This window comes from Schistocerca nitens, chromosome 2 (assembly GCF_023898315.1).
Source record: "Schistocerca nitens isolate TAMUIC-IGC-003100 chromosome 2, iqSchNite1.1, whole genome shotgun sequence".
Taxonomy (NCBI): Eukaryota; Metazoa; Arthropoda; class Insecta; order Orthoptera; family Acrididae; genus Schistocerca; species Schistocerca nitens.
In genome coordinates this window covers 844,348,412-844,371,217 of record NC_064615.1, presented here as the reverse complement: position 1 = coordinate 844,371,217, position 22,806 = coordinate 844,348,412, and the positions used below count along the sequence as shown (strand labels likewise).

The 22,806-nt window shown below is 40.6% G+C and overlaps 1 protein-coding gene across 1 annotated transcript in view; it reads right to left on the bottom strand.

Annotated features, from left to right (window-relative positions):
* The window catches only part of LOC126235383 (protein gooseberry-like), a 257,204-nt gene extending 240,753 nt beyond the window's left edge, over positions 1-16,451 (bottom strand). Inside the window, exon 1 of the mRNA XM_049944106.1 lies at positions 16,337-16,451. Within this exon, the coding sequence (XP_049800063.1) occupies positions 16,337-16,391 (55 nt within the window). The 5' untranslated portion in view covers positions 16,392-16,451. The remainder of the gene's footprint in view (positions 1-16,336) is intronic.
* Between the last annotated feature and the right edge of the window lie 6,355 nt (positions 16,452-22,806).

Sequence of the window (22,806 nt, the reverse complement as noted above, 5' to 3'; positions counted from 1 at the left end):
GACTGAAGGAGAAACGCAGCTACGTAATTAGACATAGAATAAGAAAACGCAACTAATTTACCGCTCAAAAGCACAGTGGTGGGAATCTGTCAGTTATTTGTTCTCAAGTCTAACATAATGGCAGTACATCTTCCGCGACGACGTTCCTATTGCTCATTACTTACCTGTCGTAAAAGCACCGATCGTTCATCGTGTTGGCAGCGGCACTCATAAGACCTCACAATACCGTCAATTTCCTTTTAACAGACGTTCTCATCATTCACATCATTATTTATGTACATGAGTGATACCAAATATAGAGACGATAGAAACAAAAGGCATGTTCTTTCCCCTGTAAGAAACTAAATGTTGCGTTTGGAACGAAAGAGCGCTCTTTCATTAGTGAGATTTCCAATGACATGCCAATTTCGACAAAGGGATTAATTATTAAAAAAAGTACCGTGCTGTGATTGAATAAAACAGTGGAGCAGTAAAAGGTATGTTGTGTTTTCTATGAACATTTCCACTGCCACAAACTGGGGAACATGGAATGTAGCGGTGTAGTCACTGATTGGCGAAAGCATACCTCAATGAAAGACACGTACTGGAATGAACCTAAAAAAGTCGTTTCTGAAACTGTAACCGTGTCTAGGAACACAGCGATGTACTAAAAAAAGTTAATAGTTTGGAAACTGAAGTAGAATAACTGGAAGTCTACGAAATGTGGTCGACAGCAGGATATTAAAAATGGATTTGATATCATCTAACAAAACAGATGATGAATATATTTTACTAGAACTAAATTAGAATTAAGTTAATACCTTCAGCTGTTGACGAGCGTTGATATATATGAACGGGGACAGGTGAAAATGTGTGCCCCGACCGGGACTCGAACCCGGTATCTCCTGCTTGCACGGCAGACACTCTATCCATCTTTTTTTAATTGTTCTCATTTTGTTCGATTTTGTTCGTTGCATTTGTTCAGTGCGGATGTCCTATGACACCTGTTCAGTTTTGAGCCGTTGACTCAGTTTTTTTTTTTTTTTTACTACGAGGGCAGCTAACCCTCTGACCGAACACGCTGAGCTATCGTGCCAGCATCCGTCTGAGCCACCGAGGGCACAGAGGATAGTGCGACTGCAGGGACTATCTCGCACAAGCCTCCCGCGAGACCCAATTCTCATCTTGTATGTCAAATGGTTCAAATGGCTCTGAGCACTATGGGACTTAACTTCTGAGGTCATCAGTCCCCTAGAACTTAGAACTACTTAAACCTAAATAACCTAAGGACATCACACACATCCATGCCCGAGGCAGGATTCGAACCTGCGACCGTAGCGTTCGCGCGGTTCCTGACTGTAGCGCCTAGAACCGCTCGGCCACTCCGGCCGGCTCTTGTATGTCCACACACTACATTAGTAGTGTCCCACCGCAACACACTCATTACTCGTGCAAGACATTCTTACCGAGTACCGTAAGAGTTCGGGGAGTATGTTTGCATCCGCACATGACACGGAACATACGAGGACGTGCTGAAAATTAATGCTTCTGATTTTTTTCTGTTTTCAATATCGGTTGAGGTATGACATGTCATGCCAATTACTCAGGCGACTTTCCCGCTTCGCTGTTGCAAGCAGCAACCCTCTACCTCTGGAGTTCTCCAAACTCTAGCGTGTAACGTGACAGTGTGTAACGTAAATATGTGACGGGTTGGAAACAGCACGCTTTAATAGAGTTTCTAACCGCAGAAAACGTGCCTCGAATTGAAATCCATACAAGAATAAATGCTGTGTACGGTGATGATTGTACCATCAGTAATGTGAGACGTTGGGTTGTTCATGAAATGAATTTTGTGGTAAGTTCCTATGGGACCCAACTGCTGAGGTCATCGGTCCCTAGGCTTAAACGCTACTTAATCCAACCTCCGACGGGGGGAGGCTCGCGAACCGTGGCGAGGTGCCCAAGACCGCGCGGCTACCCCGCGCTGCGGTTGTTCGTGGCTGCAGTGAAGGGAATGGTGGTGCTAACCTCAATGTGTACGCTTATAAATGCAAACATATCTTTTTCTTATCGTATTTATCAGAGTATGACTGCAAGAAACACGAAGAGCAGGGTCTTCGTGTGACTAGGGCCTCCCGTCGGGTAGACCGTTAAAAATGGTTCAAATGGCTCCAAGCACTATGGGACTTAACATCTGAGGTCATCAGTCACCTAGACTTAGAACTACTTAAGGGGAGCCGGAGGTGCCTATGCTGCCCATGTTAAAATCACTAAGTTTGAGGAACATTTATGAATAAACTACCAAATTGAAAAATTTGAATTTTTTTTTTTACATATAGAGTGGTTTAGTATTGCAGTTATGACAGAGGGATTTTGGAGTATCTTTTCTAGTTTCCTTCCAATTATTTTTTTTATTAATGACCCAAATTTTTTTACAAATAATTGTTTTATAATTAAACTGAAATGAAACTACTGAACATATTGCCAAATGGCTGCGTTACAATGTAAGTTTGACCACTAGGAGTGGTGTATAAAAATTTCATCTCTCTAGCTTGAGTGGATTTTGAGAAAATGTTCCTTATATTCGAAAAATTCTAATTTACGGGAAATGGCTATCAAAGTTTCTCAATACATTCCTGCACTATAGGATGGATTATCAGGATCTTCTTTTTCATCCTCCAAAAGCTTCCTCTTCCGTCTTCTTTTCTGGCCTGTTGTTCCATCATACTTCATATGCCTTTCTCTTCTTTCTGCTCCTCTTATCCTTTCTCTGTCAATATTTCTTAGTGCTCGTACAGTGTTCACCCCAGCTGTAAATCCTAATGCCTTCAGAACTTGACACTTCACACTGCTCCCTTGGTTGTAGGTTGCTATTGCATCATAAATGCCAAAGTGCAGTGTTTTTATGCTTACGAACAGCCTTTTAGGAATCACTTTCCAAATCAAATTGTTTGGGATTCTGCGTCTTTCCGTGTAGACATTTGTGTAACAATTCTGGCTGTGCTAAGTCATGAAAAATTAGTTTTATTGTTCCCCCCTGATTCTTATACATACTGCATATTACCCGCTTTACACAAGAAGTATAATACTACCAACAACAGGCGCAACACTGAACTAATTCGAAACGGTAAACAGCAAAGAGACGATGTTCCGCGCTCTTATTCATTGTAGTATCGCAACTTGGTATTAGTGTTAATTTTCTTTTCCCTACGTTCTTCCTCTTTTTATATACACGGTTACTAAATCGTGGCATCGTAAACAGAACAAAAGTGTACGACAATATTAAATGGAGCAAGATGTTCGAAATTCTGAGGAAAACAGGAGTAAGCTGTAAGGAAATACGGGTATTATTTGTCACAGAAAACAATTTAGCCAAACCTTGCACACTCGCTGTATGCGTAATATAAGGCGCTGTATGCGTAAGAGGCCGAGAAAATCCCAAGCAGTTCGCCAGGAAGTCACGAGAGGGTGTTAGATGCATTCAGCGACCGCCCATTTCCTCTGCAGGCTTGGGGGAAAATGGTAATAACTCCACTTCTAGGGCGAGTAGAACAATAATTCAAAGTTTACATTAAAGAGGAATGTTCCAATTAATTTTCGGTAGAAAAAAATCGTATTTTTTTTTTAATTTGACCACCTCCGGCTCTCCTTAAACCCAACTAACCTAAGGACATCACACACATCCATGCCCGACGCAGGATTCGAACCTGCGACCGTAGCAGCAGCGCGGTTCCGGAGTGAAGCGCCTAGAACCGCTCGGCCACAGAGGCCGGCGTAGACCACTCTCCGGGTGTAAGTTTTTCGATTTGACGCCACTTCGACGACTTGCGCGTCGATGGGGATGAGATGATGATGATTAGGACAACACAATATCCAGTCCCTGAGCGGAGAAAATCTCTGACCCAGCCGGGAATCCAACCCGGTCCCTTAGAATTGACATTCTGTTTTTAAGTTTTTCGATTTGACGCCACTTCGACGACTTGCGCGTCGATGGGGATGAGATGATGATGATTAGGACAACACAATATCCAGTCCCTGAGCGGAGAAAATCTCTGACCCAGCCGGGAATCCAACCCGGTCCCTTAGAATTGACATTCTGTCGCGCTGACCACTCAGCTACCGGGGGCGGACGAGGACAGGGTTGGAGTGGGGTAGAGTGCCGCGTGTGTGTGGCGCTGAGGCATGGCGCCTCTTCTCGGGGCTGATACCCTCTTGCATGACATCAGATTGTCACCTGTTTCCAAAACTTGAATATCTTCGAGGACTTCCCATTAATAGCGACAATGACGGCACAAGAAACTGGTCCTCGTCGGGAGAAATGTGTTCGCCGCCGGGATGGCTTATCTTGAGAAATAAAAACGTGGACATGAAGAATAAAGATTTAGAATGTTAATAACGTTTGTCTTATTTAAAAAGCTCAAGAGTTTTCACATAAAAAAATTCGGAGGCATTACTTTCAGCGCGCTCTCGTATAAGACTTTGAATGCATTTGAGATGTCGGGCTATAGTATTAGTTCTAATATCGTTTGCCTTCATTACTGTTGAACAGAGACCAGAATTCACCGATTCAGAAACAATAACTGTCCCCCAAATGGAAGTAGGAGCTTGCGCATTCTGGTGTGTCTTACTCTGAATTTTTTTACCGACATTAGCTGAAGTAAGTGTACTTTTCCTTATCATTTTTTTATCTGAAGCTTCAAATAAACTGCTGCATCAAGTGCAAAATAATTGCCTCAAAGAGCGAAATTACTTGAGGACGTTGTTGCTGGGTCCATCATAACATTTTCTGAACGAACGCTCAACTTCAGGGTGAAGCCAGGAATTCAGAAGAAATTCTGTTGGTATCAGTAACGTAGTTTTCTTTCATTGCAGTGACGAATGAACGTTTCTTGTCAGTAATGTAGAATACTTCGTGGAGAATGTCTGATATGAAGAATAGCATGAGTTTGTCAATTACTTCTTGAAATGTTGTCAGCACTGAATGTATTAAAGGATGGATGCTCCCACGCTTTCAAACGCTGGCACTGTAAATGAAAATTATGTCGTCCGGTGTCTTTCTGCAGACTAAATCAAAGTTTAGAAAAGGTGCAAGACACCACACACGTACCTAAATGGTAATTATCTAAAATCATTTAGATACTCTGCGGACATTTATTGTATATATCAGGTTCAAAATGGTTCAAATGGCTCTGAGCACTATGGGACTCAACTGCTGAGGTCATTAGTCCCCTAGAACTTAGAACTAGTTAAACCTAACTAACCTAAGGACATCACAAACATCCATGCCCGAGGCAGGATTCGAACCTGCGACCGTAGCGGTCTTGCGGTTCCAGACTGCAGCGCCTTTAACCGCACGGCCACTTCGGCCGGCTATATATATCAGGACAATGAAAGAAAAAAGCTGAAAGAATTACCCGAGAAACCCATCCTAGGCAAAGCACATTTAACTATGGCGGATAAGTTAATAACATGATAGTTTAAACAGACGCACTTAATTAAACAACATTAGAATAAATGATTTGATGCAAATTTAATGGTGGAAGAAATATTTCCATATCAAGTACAAGGAAAGGAGATTACAGAAGAATTCAAATCCTCCATTGGATTGTTTGATATATAAATTAAGTCTAGGCAATTCATTCTAAATCATTGGCAATCATGTTGTCCTTCAGGCCCTCGACACTCAACAAGACAACTAAGTTGTCGAGATACCGCGTAAAAAGAAAATGGCTCCTTGGATGCAAAACCCAAGAACTTGTAAATGTTGTCAATCATAATATACTATATATTTTATATTTTTATTGAATATCATATGCAATACGATACCGATGGCTTAGGCGAAGGAGGCCTTGAGGAACCACATTTTTTCTCATTGAATGACAAGTTAAAGTTAAAGAAACCAGAAAAAGAACTAAATTAGAAAAACTGATGCTAAATGAACCATTTTTAGTAGAGAGAAACATATAAAAAGAATGAAAGAAACATAAAATAAATAAACATGAATGAAACGGTAAAAAAGACCGCTGTGTAAATCGTTACACACGAAGTAGAAATGTATTACTTTGCGGTCAATGCTAGCAATTCCGACTCTGTTACTTTATTTCAAGTGCTTCAGATCAACAATATGAAGCACGGTATGTATCGAACAACACCCATCTCATTATTACAAATAATTTATTGTATGTAAACAAAAGTTGCAATGATCATGCTCTGAGCGTACAAGTAATTAGTATAGGGATTTATATCGGCTTCTACGCGTTGCTACACGTAAATGAAAATAATGACAGTATCTGTAAATATTTTATTACACTCTGGAACTTCAATTACGGTACATCTCCAACTGTTGATAGCGAAAGACTACCTGTAAAGTGGCACCCATTTTTATATGGGGAATACGTCGTTCGCTCTGTTTTCTGTCATCAGAACTGCTGTCTTTGAACTCAGTTTATACTGGAACGAATGTAAAACATCGAAAGAGAATCCTCTCTGCTCACGTGCGCGAGCAAACGGTATTCGGTCGTGTTCGGATCACATTCCCTTGTGTTCCGCTGGTTGTCTGTCTTTTGCAGACCAGCAAAAAGGAAGTTCACATCCTCTCCGCTTCGGTATTAGCAGTATAGCTAGCTTTGGTCTGCTATTTTGTCTGCTCTTGTTGTTGTTGTTGACGTGAGGTGCGTGAGCGATCGAACGGTGCGAAGGGAATGTAATGTTGCTCATAAAAGGAAACAGATATTATGTACGCTTCTGGGTTCCAATAGAACCACAGCACAAACGCTGAAGTTAAAGAAATAAGACTGGTAGAAAAGTACCGAAGTAATCAAAGGCCCTTCTACGGAAGTCAGAAAGATGAGATATTCATTAGATGCTTGCATCACGCGGGAACGGAGTGAATAAGCACAAGCTTTGTAATTCTTCTTATTCAAAATGTAAAGCACAATACATTTTCTTGAAAGTAAACAAGCGTGAATACGTATCTATTACACTTGATAAAATTAAAAATATACGAAATACCTGATCATTCTCGTTGCCTATTTCCATGATATTTGTACTGACATGGTTGATGCATCACTGCTATGTTAAGAAATTTTTAATGGTAAATAAAAATGGTTCACTCGGGCCACGCTGTCTGCCCTTTAACAAACTAACAGATTTTACCAAGTAGCCTATGTGAGAGGGCATATGTATATTTCATTAATCATATTTTATTGATATTATCTTCCTTACATCAACTTTAATAACATCCTTGAAATTCTTGGAATATGTCACTACAGACATCACAAACTATTTGATATACAGCAGCCACTGAAATGCGAAACAGTCACTAGCATAAATGTTTCTTGTTAATAATAATCAGAGCGTAAGTGCTAGCCTTTCTGCAGGTTGTGTTGGCCTTCGGCAAAAATGTTCTGCAATTAAATTTTATCCTCACCTGTGAAAACGACCGAAAATCGTCAACAGGGATATGTGTGAAGTTTTGGACTAGTACTAAGGAAAGGTGAAGTTGCAAATCAGTGTTAAGTGCATTTCCTCCATGAATCTCACGTTTAAGTACAAACTGAGAGACATAAATCCTACCTTTCCCACGCCACTTTGCTTACTTTGTTAAAAATAGTGCGCTCGCCAAGCAAAATAACCCTCCCTTAATATCACAGATTTTGCATCGTGTCACTAGCTTCATACTGCTGTATCCCGTGTGCCGATTATTAGCGCCAAAAAATAATGACGCAGCGTTTTAGGCTGTTCGTTATCTCGTGCTCCCTTCCGTTCGCGCTATGGTAAAAGTTGTTCACAGATAAGTGAATTGTGCGTATGGCTACAGCCTTCCGTTGCGTAGACCAGTCCCCAGCTGACACCACTTCGGCGACTTGCGCGTCGACAAAGATGAAATCATGATAAAGACAACGCAATACGCAGTCCCCGAACTGTAAAAATCTCCTACCCGACAGAGAATGAACCCGAACCCCTTGCATGGCATCCTGCTGTGTTGACTCTCACCTATGGAGGCGGACTGTTCACAACGGTAATGAACAGTGGCGTTTTGTCACTAATGCGCATTCCCATTTGTTTGCTTCCATTCTCTCCAGTGTAAAGGGGGTTGACACACACACACACACACACACACACACACACACACATAGCTGTTGTGGCATTGATATTGCCTGAACTAGGTCACCAGTTGTGATTTCACTAATCACTGGGACTGGAACCAGCAGAATGTAACCCGATAAATGTATTGGCAGTGCGAGTGTAATTTTGAGACCTTATATAGCAAATGGCGGATTCAAATGATGTTCCACTCCCAAATAAAAGTCTCCTACCAACAAAACGCAAAACAAAATTATTCGTATTGCCTTACAATACTCGTCGTCTAATATTAACACTACGTCCTTTTAGTGTCTGAAATAATGTAGCCTTGCTGACGTCCGAGCCAAATCTGCTGCAATCACACATCAAAATGTTTCGTATGTTGTAAATTTGCTAGCTGGTTTCATTCAGGCACAATATTTTACCGAGTGCTAAGAAACACTGCTGCAGTTATCGTTGAGCACTGATGTACGCAAATACACAGCTGTTGGTCTCATATGAATGAAATTATTCCACAGCGTATTAAAATGTGAGTAGACAGATATGCCGCTGATTTCCTTGTCTGCTTCGAGTTATCACTCAGGAAACTACGCACGGTGTCGGTACTTAGTTTCATGTTTCCTACTGACACAACGAAGGAACCTTCATCCTGGATGTCCGAACTGTAAGGCCTAGCCTGCTCAAATGGTTCAAATGGCTCTGAGCACTATGGGACTCAACTGCTGAGGTCATTAGTCCCCTAGAACTTAGAACTAGGTAAACCGAACTAACCTAAGGACATCACAAACATCCATGCCCGAGGCAGGATTCGAACCTGCGACCGTAGCGGTCTTGCGGTTCCAGACTGCAGCGCCTTTAACCGCACGGCCACTTCGGCCGGCCAGAGCTAGCCTGCATAAAAAATGTTTAACGTTATCTGCCTTCTAGCAAAACATAGTTATACGAGTATGTTTGTCGTCATTCAGCATTAGTGAGCATTTATTTGTTTCTTCTTTAGACCCTCTCCCCCGTCTCTTCAAGCACAAGAACACCTACAAGGATCAATTGAGGGAAATAAAAACACATTAATTATATTGGTATTTCGTTAATACATTTCGCTATTTTCACTTTCTGTAACAAACATAAAATAACACATTGAAGAACTACATATCCTGAGGCTTCGCTCTACCATCGACGGAAATGAAACTAAAAATTCTAACAAATGATCATCTATTGATTTTTGTTTGCAGAAAGATTGTAAGGCATAGTCTCTCTCACTCTTTTTTATTTATTTATTTATTTTTGCATAATGCGTAACCCAGTCTCCCAATCATCTGACAAAATAGCCTTCGAGTGAGGTTTATCAGCCTTTTGAAGCACCTCGCTTTTCAAAATGGAATTTACTACACGGAATTTACTCAGAATGAAAATCGTGCATGAAGTGTTTTCATTTTCTGACAATAAAACAACATAAAAATATTCTGACGTCGACATAGGCGAATAGGGCTACAGAAGTAATTATAAACGCAAAATAATTAGGAAATATGTATGGACAATAGTTCAAATGGTTCTGAGCGCTATGGGACTTAACTTCTGAAGTCATTAGTCCCATAGAACTTAGAACTACTTAAACCTAACTAACCTAAGGACATCACACACATCCTTGCCCGAGGCATAATTCGAACCTGCGACCGTAGCGGTCGCGCGGTTCCAGACTGTAGCGCCTACAACCGCTTGGCCACCCCGACCGGCGACAATAGTTCATTACAGATACTTGACTACCCACATGTAACAAGCAGTTTTAGCTTTTTTGTTCAGCCTATTCTCGTTCCAGTACGTAGCATCTCAGGTCACAATCAGTATATTTTCTTCAACTACGAAAGACACTAATTGATCAATCATCGTGGAAACAGTGAGCGGAATATTTTAAGTGTATCTGATGAATTTATTTTTGTCAGTGACGAACCGTGTATTTGTGTCTACAAAGCTAACATACTCAGAAAATTGCAAGTGTGTGTTGTTCGGAAATCGTCACAGCAACTTCACTTGTGAGAACATTGTTCAAAACTCGAGAAGTATAAGTTGACATCGAGTAATATTATGGTGATTTTGTTGAGTGGAGTAAATCCAACATCATTACCTCAGCAAACCAAAGAAGGCAGTCTAACTGACAATGCCTTTTCTCAACAAATCCAAACTCTGTTACTCAAATCACTGTTGATTGTTTCGCATTTTCTTAGAAAACCGTTGTTAAAATACAGAAAATCTCGTTATAAATACTTTAAAGTGTTAGCTACCTCGAACAGATCTGTAAAATATTCTTTAGTGATCAACACTACCGTTCCCCGTTCCGTGTGTAAACTGTGCAGTAGCGCCTGTAACACATAGCAAAATGGAGCTTAAAACCCGGGTATATGCAGCAAACTACTGTTACAAAGCACCTGCAAGAAACACGGCCATGTTTCATTTATTGCTTCCGAGACGACCCTGCAGCAGCGGTAGAAAATACATAAAGTTGAGTTGCGCTTGTCCACCGTGGTGCTGAATACCACACGACATCACCGTAAAAACCGCTAGCTAGCGTTATTCCTATGTTAAAATGGATAAGTTAATGTACGCATTTAGTTACTGACTGTCATATGAGCAGAGAATCTAGAGTATCTTCTCACTCTTGATTTTAGGACTCGAAGGAAGTTATCTGATATTCAATGTTAGAAAGCATTCGGAGAAAATAAAATAGGCACAGAGCGACACATAGTTTATATTTCGTTTCTTTCATACAAGCTGTGCACAGATGCTCTTCACTGATTTTCTTCGCTTGCTTGCGGTGTCTTAAGGAAAAGTTAAATATTTTCTACGAGCTATAGTGACAGCTGGTGCGATATGCAACGTAAATATTTGTTTATAAATAGTTATGAAGAATATCTTGATAGGGCACCTACGTATCGTAACGTATGATGAACACTTCGTCTAAATAACGAGACAACGACTTTTCATTATTGTGTATTGGTTTGCATTGGATGTTTAGGTAAAGCAGTTATTGACCGGACAAACAATATTCTGTAGGATAGCATGCGACTGCGAAACGTGTTACACGATCCACTGTGTAACAAAGGCTTGTCAGTGGTGATACTCTCACTATTTATCATATAAATTCCTACAATCAGCCTTTCATTCAGGTGTCATCAATAACATTATCAAACGTTGAAAAAAGACTCTTCTTCACGCTACATATTTTGTCAACGGATGACATGTTGAGGATAGATATTCCTATATGATGAGATGAGTATTGTGAAACAGCTACCTATTGCTAAATTACCTCCCATAAATGTACGGAGAGCCATCTGGTGATAAACTGCCCTAAACCTGTTATATCAATAAAAGTTCTAAATATTTCATCAGTTTCGTGACCGGCAGCAGTTTCATAGCATAGTTTTATTATTGTTGGGAGACCATAACTATTTTCTCACAGCGCCAGCTGCATACACAGGGTGCGGCAGAAACAATGACCTGTTTTTAATTTGCGCGCTATTGTTGACTGCGGCTTCCTAAATAGTTGATGAGTTGGTATCAAGGCACAGGGGGGTTCAAAACACTACGTCATAGTGAACCGTTGCTCAAACGTACATAGTACGATCTCAGTTGAAAAGTTTTCAAATGTGTAGCAGCGTCGCAGAACGCAGCTTTTGTTTCGGCAACATTCTGGTATTAGTCGTTACCAAAAGTCCAGCGCGATCAGTTAGTCGGCAATCGCAAATCCTTAACATCTCGTAAAGAAGTCTACGATGGATGTTGCATGTGATATTCCTTTGCATCACAAGCTCCGAGTGGTGCAACTATAGCCCAGAGATCAGCAAGCACGTCACATATTTTGCACACAGGTAGTGAAGATGATCAACACTCAACGCAATTTTTGCTTGATAGCTGACGAGGTATTGGGCGCCGACCAATCTTCATCAATTGCGCTGAACACCGCTTCGTAGCACAAAAGTTATTTTATGATATAAGCCATATCATAAAGTAACTTTTGAGCTATGAAGCGTCCATACTTTTTAAAAAACGATGCATGTGGCACTGCCACAGTAACATCAGAGTGATATGTTATTATGTTGCCACAGTTCGCAATGTAGAAAGTGCGTCGTAAGGATGTTCATAATTGTAAAATCGTTGTGGTTCCGACAGGGCTTTACATCACACAGCTAGAACATACATGGCAGCCTTAGGCAAAATGTCTCAAGAACGTCTTGTTTTCCGCTTTGGTGACGTCATCTGGCCACACATGATTCGCCTTGTGACTTTTTTCTGTGGGGATTTTTGAAATCCAAAGTGTATGCCGACAAGACAAAATCTATTGCGGACTAGATGAACAATAATCACACGGTAATTTTTTTACACTTTTAGCAAGGTTATCGCGAGTATGCGTTATCGTGCCGAAATTTGCAGCGCCAACAATGGTTCACACCTACAAGACGTAAATTTATTAAAATGAGACATGCATAATAAAATGATACAAAGCAACCTTTTGTACAGTGCACACCGATAATGTGTAGCTGTATATCTGCACAGTCAAATTAAATGTTTAAAATACGCCACTGTTTTTGCGGCTGCATATAGTAACGATGAAGCTAGGGAGAGAGAATCTGCAGATTGGATCTGTTCGTTTGTAATAAGTTTTGACAGATCATTAGCGGTGTTTCACGTTCCCTCGCGTCTTCCATTCATGTGTCGTTCTTTCACACCAGCTGTCTCGGTCTGTCGTGTGTTATTTACCTGATGCTAAACGTTACCAAGCGACACGAAAATTCCCATTTAAAAAAAAATAGCTATAAAGACTGTGTGGAAACGAGAAATACTTAATTTTGGAACACGTCAAGGAAAAGACATAATGAAACGAGTCTGGCGTAAAAAATAGACTAATAAAGCTACACGAGTTTTCTCCATTTTCATTAGTTTTTCCTGTTTTTCGTGAAATGACAAATGCCATTCTTTCTTTTTGTCTGAGCGATAATTTTGCAGTTGTCATTATTAAATACTATCTCATTAACGTTTTAAGCTTACTTATATCAAAATAGCCCGGAAACAAACTGCACTTATTTTGCACCTCTATGTCACCACGATGATCTACAAGTCTTGTTCGAAGTCAGGTCTGCATAAAGCATATATCATATTCCTATAGTAACTTACATCTTCAAGAATTTTTCTATCATGTATGGTGCTCCTCCAGATTACAAAAATTTAGACAATAAAAAAGAAATGATGCACGCTCATCATGTTTTAAACAGGGCCACGATATCGTTTCAAGTGCATTCGAGAGTTCGCTTGACAGTCGACATACTAAAAGAAGAACCTACACTTCACAGCGGAACTTTTTTGCAGTCAGTGTGAATTAGCATTAGCAATGCTTGGAGTACCTTAACATTCATCTTTAATATATAGTTTCCATGAGAACCTTAAGGGAGACGTCTCCACATAGAGCGAATTCTATCTGAAAGACTAGACTTTTCAAAAGCAACTCCTGGTTAATAAGCACTTCACTTCTCCAGTTGTAAGGTGAAGGTGACATGTGTGGCTCAGTAAATGGAAAAAGAAATATCTGTCACAATGCACTAAGTAAGAAAAACATAATAATGGTACACATATTATAAGAAATACCCCCTTCTCCTCAAAAATTAAAACGTTAACGCAACACATAATACTTTATCCTTGAGGCCAGTTCCCTTATGGCTTCTCAGCTACGGTAGATGTATTGTGTTTTCTTTCTTCGTTTTAAGTTTCTTAAAAATTAAGAACATTCATCGGGAGTCGATGTCATTCGCGGATGGATCATATTTCATTAAAATCAAAGATTCCAATTTATAGGACTGCGAATTTCATTTCGTATCATTGGATTTTCTCATTTTATATTTGATTACGAACAAATTTATGTTCGACTCACGAGTCATTGACAAATGACAAGCTGCCGAGATAGTGAGTCTCATATAATGCTTTGCATTACAATGATAGTGACAACAGCTGCCTTGATAGCCAATGAACGCTACATTTCGCGGAAATACATTTATTTACACATCCGTATGAGTCGCGTATTTTAGCTGGTTAATAAATGTATGAAAAGGTAGAGTACTATGAATGTTTGGATGAGCTAAAGTCTAAAAACTAAATAGCTGAAATAGTAGCAAATTTTTTCCCTTCGTTTGAATTTAAGATTATATTCTACACAACAAGGTTTTACGCAACAAAATTCTAAATAACCGATGTCAGTAACACATGTGACCTACAGATGCTAATTATCACGACGAGGTTAAATGTATCCGGCGAAGTAACATTGCGTTATCCAGCGATACAATAGACCGCATTTTTAAACTTGAATTACAGTTGTCAGCTTATTTAAAAAGGTCGACTTACTGCGCAATAAACTTCGTCATAGTCACTTGTTTTCCTTTATTAATGATTGTGTTACTGCTAGGGTAAAATACGGTAATGTATATTGTATTTTGGAACCATTTTTGGGACAGCTACTTACAAAGAAATTTAGTTTATTTCACACCGTTTTCGAACACCGTGAATTCGTCTTCAGGCTGGTTTAAACACATTATCCGAGGGCTAAGAGGATTAACTGGCCTACAGTACGAAAACTCATTTGAAAATAAACTTGAGACAGGTCAAATTCAATCTGAAATACCGAAGGTCACAAACGTTCATCTAATTAATACTACCAGTACAAAGGTACGAGAATGAATGCGCACAACTTTGAAAGCAGATACATTTTTTTTTCTAACGCAGTTGCTTCTGTCTACTTCATCCCGCATTACTGCATACAGAAAGCTATGGATTTATGATACGATTTATTCGAACAGCAATATTAGGCAAAATACGTACTATCTCTTTGCATATGGGAACGGTAAGAAGATTGAATTTCTGTTCTTTCTGACAGGCAATTTTTCTCTACGTATTCCACACAAACTTCCACGTCGAATTCACAATAAAGGAACTCTAACAACAAAAATTTTTATGGCTCTATGTACGTGACATTTATACACGGTTTTTCTGGAATACAGCCGATCCGATAATAACTAACACCCTGTTGTTTAGGACAAGATATGGAAGTAGAGAGTTCGCTGAAATTATTAAGCTGATTTTGTTTTGATATTTTGTGATTTCCATTTTGTGACACTGCTACTCAATTCCCTTTTGGAATAGTACTACTTGTTATATTTTCAGAGTTTCTGTCAAGGAAAAATAATGCAGAATATTTCGAATCGCTCGGGTGCATGACACTAGGTTAAAACAACAGGCAACATTCATAAAGCATACATGAAGCACAAAACCTGCACATTTTGTTATGCTGCAGAAAATATCTCCACTCTAAACGGAAACGTATTACCTAACGAAAGCGAATGATTGAAATACGTTAAAATATAAGACTGAAACGAGTCAACAGTGTTCCTGAAAGTAATGACTGAATTACAGTGAGGAAACTGTTGACAAATTTACACGTCATTCGTGGTGGTTCCGCTGAAATACGTTTTATGTCGGCATTAACAATAAATGGGAGTGGTTGTATTCATGACACTAGAAAAACAAACATGCTTTCAAAACCATTGTGATATCTAACAGACAGGCTGGATCGTACACGACACAGAATACAAATGGTCCTGTACGAATCAGTGGCTGAAGCACCACGCGTTCATTTACAAAGTAAAACGAGCTTTGCAAAGGGTTTAGGATATTATGGGTCTATTAGACTCAGGTTTAGTAGGAGTAATATTCAAGGGAGGGTAAAAGTAGAGAGATACATGGAAAACAAATCCCGAAATTGACAACAGGAACGAAGCGAGCACTAAAAGAATTTCATTTGTACGCCCTGCCGGGAGAAGAAGCTGTTTTAAGCATGTTCCAAAATAGTCCACAAAAACTGTGATACGCAGATATGGGCTTGAGCGAGCTACAGAACGTGATAAGTGCAGCATTTATGGAATTTGTAACTGGCAAATTCTGTTTATTTGTGCCCTTCCGGGTAATCAACTGAGTAATAGAGTCACAGTCCTGATGTGACATTTCGGTCAGTTTCTTATTCGTCATTATGCAGCACCGGATGCTGAGTACCACCTAGACCGTAGAACGTCGTAACATCACGGAGCTGTTATTCGGTGTATAATCAGGTTAGATAAAATCTCACAACATAGGAACTTGGAGAGTTACGGGTCGAGCGAATTGAGTTCTCCAAAGATGGACACGACAATAGAACTTCCGAAAATCATCACTAAAGATTCCAAAATAAGTTGAGACAACTTACCTTGAAAAGGGTATCCCGTAAAGTAGGGTGCCATGTTGAGGGTGGAAACCGCCATGTGGTCGTGCTGTGAGTAGTGCGTGCCAGCAGCTGAGGTGTCGAGGTCGCCGCCCTTGCTACGTCCCGGTCGTGATCGGTGGTCGGTCGTCTGTCGCCTGTGCGCCGCGGTCGTGGAGAACTCCCTCACCTGCCTTACCTCGCGCAGAGGCCCAACTGAGCCCCCAGCCCGCGTCTGCAAGCCGGGGAGCCTGCACCAGGCCGCGGCCACGCCCCTCGCCCACGCACGCGCCCTCCGAAGCCCCGCCCCTCTCTCCCATTGGTCAGGAGGCGGGGCGACGCCCACGCATGCTCCGAGGGTGCTCGCCGCCGTTTCGCACAGCTGATTACGTTCATTGCCCAGACGCCCTCCCGTCAGTGGAGGGGAGGCGCCTGCTTGAGCAACTGTATCGCGGGAGGCCGTGCTTCCAGCCGCTTGCTGCCTACATGAAAACGTTCCGGGGACACCACGGGAGAGAAAAAGCACGCCTTTTCCCCTGCTGTAGCCTCTGTGGCATATATGAAATGGTTATAAGTTTTTTAGTGTTTTGTAGACACTGAAATGTAGAATAAATTTGCTGGGCTTCGACCTAGCACAGCGATCAACAAGTGCGTATGTCATATGCTCATGTGTTTGTTGTTGTAATTTTCAGTCCGAAGAATAAATGGACGCAGCTCGCCATGCTAGTGCATCTTGCGCAAGCCTCTTCAGCTCCGAATAACTACTGCAAGTTTCACCCATTTAAACATCCTTCCTGTATTCATCCCTTGGTCCCCCTCTACAATTTTTACCACCCTAACTTCCTGCAGTTTCCAGAGCAATGACTCCTTGATGCCTCAGGATATGTACTATAAACCGATACCTTCATTTATTCAAATTGTGCCATAATTTCTTCTTTATCTCCAATTCGATGCAGTACCTCCTCATTAGTTACTCAGTTTACCCGTCTGATCTTCACATTCTTCTGTAGCACCACATTTCAAGAGCTTCTATTCTCTTCTCGTCTGAAGTGCTTAACGCCCACATTTCACTTTCGTGCCAGGTTAAACTCCATACAAATACGAAGGCGTGCTCAAATGTAATGTCTTCGATTTTTTTATATGAAGACTCTTAAAGCTTGTTAAATAAAACAAACGTCATCAACATTCTTCATCATTATTCTTCATGTACACATATTTATTTCTCAACATAGTCATTCTGGCGACAAACACAATTCTCCCAACGAGAAACCTGTTTGTTGACAAAGTCACTGTAGAACGTTTGGCTTTGCTGACGGAGCCACAACCTCATCTCTTCTCTCAACGCTTCATCAGTATCAAAGTGAAGTCCTAGAAGGTGTTCTTTTTTGGAAACATGTGAAAATGGGATGAGGCCAAGACAGAACTATATGAAGTAGGATCGATGACAGTGAGTCCAAGGCGTCGGACTGTTTCAGATGTCACAGTGCTCGTGTGTGGTCTAGCATTGTCATGGTGAAGGAGAGGGTCCTCCCTATGCGGACAAACTCTTCACATTCGAAACAGGATTACAGCTGACTGTTTTTCGCGCACCGACATAGTTACGTTACACACTACATATTCGGAGCCCTCTAGCGGTGGAGGCTTGTATATAATTATGTAGGCCTGAAAAATTAAGATGCAGATTATTATAAACAATTGTTTCATTTAAAAAGCTTTAAGAGTTTTCACGCAATAAATTCGAAGGCATTACTCTTCAGCACGCCCAAGTATTTTCAGAAAAGACTTTCTAACACTCAAACTTACATTAGATGTTAACGAATTCTTCTTTTTCAGAAATGCTTTCTCTGGCTATAGCTGACCTGCATGTTATATGTCCTAAGTACTTAGTCCATCATTTGTTAATTTCTGCCCAAGTAGCAAAACTCATCTACTACTTTTAGTGTCTAATTTTCTAATCTAGTCTCTTCAGCATCGTCTGATTTGCTTCCACTATAGTCCATTCTGTTTCACTTTTACCGCTTTTCATCCTACAATCTCTTTTCAAGATACTATCCGTTCCATTCAACGAGTTCGCCGACGGTTCTGCTGTCTCTGACAGAATTACAATCTCATCGGCAACCTCAAAGTTTTTACATTTTACCCCTGAACTTTAATTTCCTCTCCACATTTTCCTTGGATTCCGTTACAACTGTACAAATGTCTCAGTCCCACTGGTCCCCCTCCATGCCCTACGACTCTTGCAACTGCCGTCTAATTTCTGTGCAAATTGGAAATAAACCTTGGCTCACTCCATTTCATCTCTGCTAACTTCAGAATTCCAATAAGTGTATTTCAGTTAACACCGTCAAAAGCTTTCTATAATTCTTCAATTATTACAAACGTCGGTTTGCCTTCCTTTAACCAATATAGGTCATTAATACCTCATGTGTTCCGACATTTCTGAGAAATGAAACTGATCTTGTCGGATGTCGGCTTCTATCAGTTTTTCTACTGGTCTGTTTTGGAAATTTGCGGTAAGGTCTTATGGGACCAAACTGCTGAGGTCATCAGTCCCTTAGCTTGCGCACTATTCTTCTAACTTAAACTAACTTACGCTAAGGACAACACACACACACATGCCCGAGGGAGGACTCGAACCTCCGACGGGGGTAACCGCGCGGACCGTGATAAGACGCCCAAGACCGCGCGGCTACCCCACGCGGCTATTCTTCTGTAAATATTCTTTGTTAGTATTTTGCGAGCGTGACTTATCAAGATGATAGTTCGGTAATTTTCACATCTGTCAGCACACGCCTTCGTATTTAAATATTATCCCGAAACGCGATGTTTCCACGTTACTTGTTAAAAGAAATGAAATAACGCGGAGAGTGATAGGCTGATTTAGAATAAGCGCTGTCCATCCACGAATGAGGTAGCTGACAAAACCCACGTTCCGCTGATACCTGAATATTGCTCGCCAGTCTACCGCTCGTACAGTATAGGACTGACGGAGGAAACTGTTAGAAAGAAGAGCAGCGCTCTTCGTCGCAGGTTTGTTTAGAAAGCACGAAAGCGTCGTGAAGGTGTTCATCCAACTCCAATGCCAGACGTTATCTGATAGATGTTTACTGTTAAAATGTGCTGAGCGTCTTTTCCTAGAATTTTGCACCGATATATTGCTTCCCTCAACGCATATCATCGTATACAATGACGGTAAAGTTAGAGATGTTCAAGCCAGTACCAATGCTTATCAGCAATCATTCTTCCGACGCACTATTTGCGACCGTAATGGGAAAGTGAGAAACTACACTGGTACACAAAATACACTCCGCCGCAAATTGTACGTTGATGGTACTTATTTTTAGATCTTCCCTTCTTCTTTCAAAAAGCTAAGCCTTGTGTCTGCAGCCACAGCTTCCTCTCTTCAGCAACCCTCTTCATCTGCATATACGAACGACATCCCTATCTACTGATCGTATTTTTTTGAATATTATGTTCTCGGTAGTCCCCTCGTTTCATTTCCTACGATCTTGCCTTCGAAGATTTTTTTTAGCAGGATATCACTTCTAACTAAGAGTTCAACAAATTTTGCTTTGCTGTGGCCTATAAATTTCAATAGTTCGTTCTTATCTATTATTTCCTGTAGAAATATCTAATTCGTTTTTCTGTTATTCCAGCTATTTCTTGCAATTCTCCTCCAAATCCACATTCCCGCAGCTGCGGGGTGATCTTTTTCCTGCCTTGTTAACGTCCAGGTTTCGCATTCGTACGTCAGGACACCCCATAAAAATTCCATACGAATATTTTCTGGGTGTGGACGCTTATGTGCTTGTTCAGCAGAAGATTCTTCTTATTTCGGAAGACCCTCTTGATTAGTGCCACTTTTTTCTTTATTTTCTTGAGACATGTATTGTTGCCCTCCAAATTGCTACCTAAATAGTAAAATTCGGTTACTTCCTCCAGTATAGATGTAAAATTCTTAAATACGATCTTCTTTTTCTGACGTATGTGGAACAGATGTTTTCAGATGATTATTACTCTTCACATTTTCTTCCATATCTGCATATCGTACATGAGTTATCCACTTACAATTATTCCAGCATATGCGTGTATGAAACATCCGCCTACAGGCAAATACACCCACAAAAAATAAATTTCAGAATTTCATAGAATCCTGTCTGCTTCTAGAGTAACTGCAGATTTAAGTAAAGGTTTTTTCTTTAAAGAAATAATAGCAATGTTTCTAAATGAATTATATTTACGCGGTAATCAAAATGACGACAAAGTAGGTTTCTGCATTTTCGAGTTATTGGTTCAAAATGTTGTTAAAAATACAGGTACACACGTCAAACCGTAAGGTAAACTATAACTGTTCCTCCTAGTGGCGCACTGGAAACAATGCGTTTCTAACAAGCATGATAAACACTAGTTCATTAATTTATGTTTACAAATATTCGAAACTGTTTTATGATATATCCTAGTTTTCCTACCCAGTACGACTCCTCCTTTCTGTCTATAAACGCTATTAGTCGTTTGACACCCACTATTAGGTAAAGACTTTTCCTATAGGGCCGCCCGCATTTATGCCCAGGCTGTCTAGGCGGAACCCTGGGAGCCCACACTAAAAAGTGCCCGCATCACAAACATTTGAAATAAATAAATATCTTAATTCCAGTACTGTGGCGGGGACCCTTATGTAGAGCACGTAGCTGTGATTACTTTGCAAGGGTTTTTAAGCAGAATTAATCAGTGGACAGTGCGTACGAATTAAGTCAACGTTGACCTCTTAGAAGGCATGCACCTATGCGTCAAAATTCCAGTGGAGCACGACCTGACGCGTGGCACTTCAGGTAACAAGTCGCCAAGATTTTTTTTAAAAAAAAAGAATAGTTAACGTAATTTTCGCAATTTGAATTAAATTCGATTTCCGATATAGTCAATTTCTTCCATACGTTATTTTATTCAAACCAGGAACCATAAAATTTCATTTTGCCAGATGCCAATCCATGAGCTCTTGAAGCTGAGGAAAAAATTTTCAGATAACTATTCTTCGTTAACGAGATATTGTTCGGAAGGTACAACATAAGATACGTAGTATGTGACTGACAATTCGTTTTAATTGCGGGTTGCCACCAGCAGGAGAAATAAAACTCCGGCCGTTTGTACCGTCTTTGACATTTGGTCTCCCATCTAACTTCCTAGCCTATACGATATTCTTCGCATTTGCCTTTATTTGTATATGATCTTGACACACTCAGCTCCCACATTTCAGTCTATTACGAGTATTTCAGTACGATAAGCTCGTACAGTATAAATAGAAATTGCAGAATTAATCGTCTCGTTTGAGCTCATGGTCTGGTTTTAACTGTATGTATACCGATGGATCCAAAATTTCCCAAGACATGTATACTGGATGTGATTTTCTGTGTCTGCTGATACAGTGTAGTAAAGCTTTCAAACTATCTAAAAGCGTTTCAGTTTTTACGACGGAAACAGAGGCAATTTTGGAACCGCTCAAGTACCTTCTCAAAGATATTAATCGTGTACGACTCCCAGGGTGTCTTTGAAAATATTCCATGTTTGAGATGGAATAAAACAACCAGCAGTTGTATTCTCAATGTGGTACTGGAATATGTTCGAAGTAACCGGAGAGGGGCAGACTGTCCATCTGCTTAGGTTGTATTCCCACGCTGGCAACCTCTGTAATAAGCTAATTGACATATTAGCGTAGCAAGCTGCATCTACACGCACTGTCTTTAATTTGAAATTGCCGTTTACGGACTACTTACGTGGGGTCAAGAGCCAGAAAATTATCACTGGCAAGATATGTGGAACGTGTCCCAAAAAACGGAAGGTGGTAACTGTGCGGCGTTAAAACGTCAAATTCCTCCAAAGTCGTGGTTTACACATTTGGACCGATGAGCGATTTCCACCATCATTCGCTTCTGCTTTAACCGCACCTCTTTTCATCTCTTACATCTACATAGAAGCAACATTTACTGTTTTTTGCATGTGAGTTTGATTTTGAGCTGGGAGCTAATGTAAACCACATCTTGTATTCGTATTCAAAATTTCGCTATGAGAGATCGGAATTTCTGAAGACACTCGCCGTTATAAAGTGAGTGTGACTTCCCTTACGAGTATAAGAATAATCTGTAGGTTTTAATAATATTCATATTTTCATTTTTACGTATCGTTTATGATTTAATTTAATATAATAGTGTGAAATGATAACAAAAGCCAGCCGGGGTGTCCGAGCGGTTCTAGGCACTACAGTCTGGAACCGTGCGAATCCTTTGGAGAAAAGAGAACCACTTGTATGAATAGCAAGAGCTCAGATGGAAACAGCCGGCCGGAGTGGCCGTGCGGTTCTGGGCGCTACATTCTGGAACCAAGCGACCGCTACGGTCGCAGGTTCGAATCCTGCCTCGGGCACGGATGTGTGTGATGTCCTTAGGTTAGTTAGGTTTAATTAGTTCTAAGTTTTAGGCGACTAA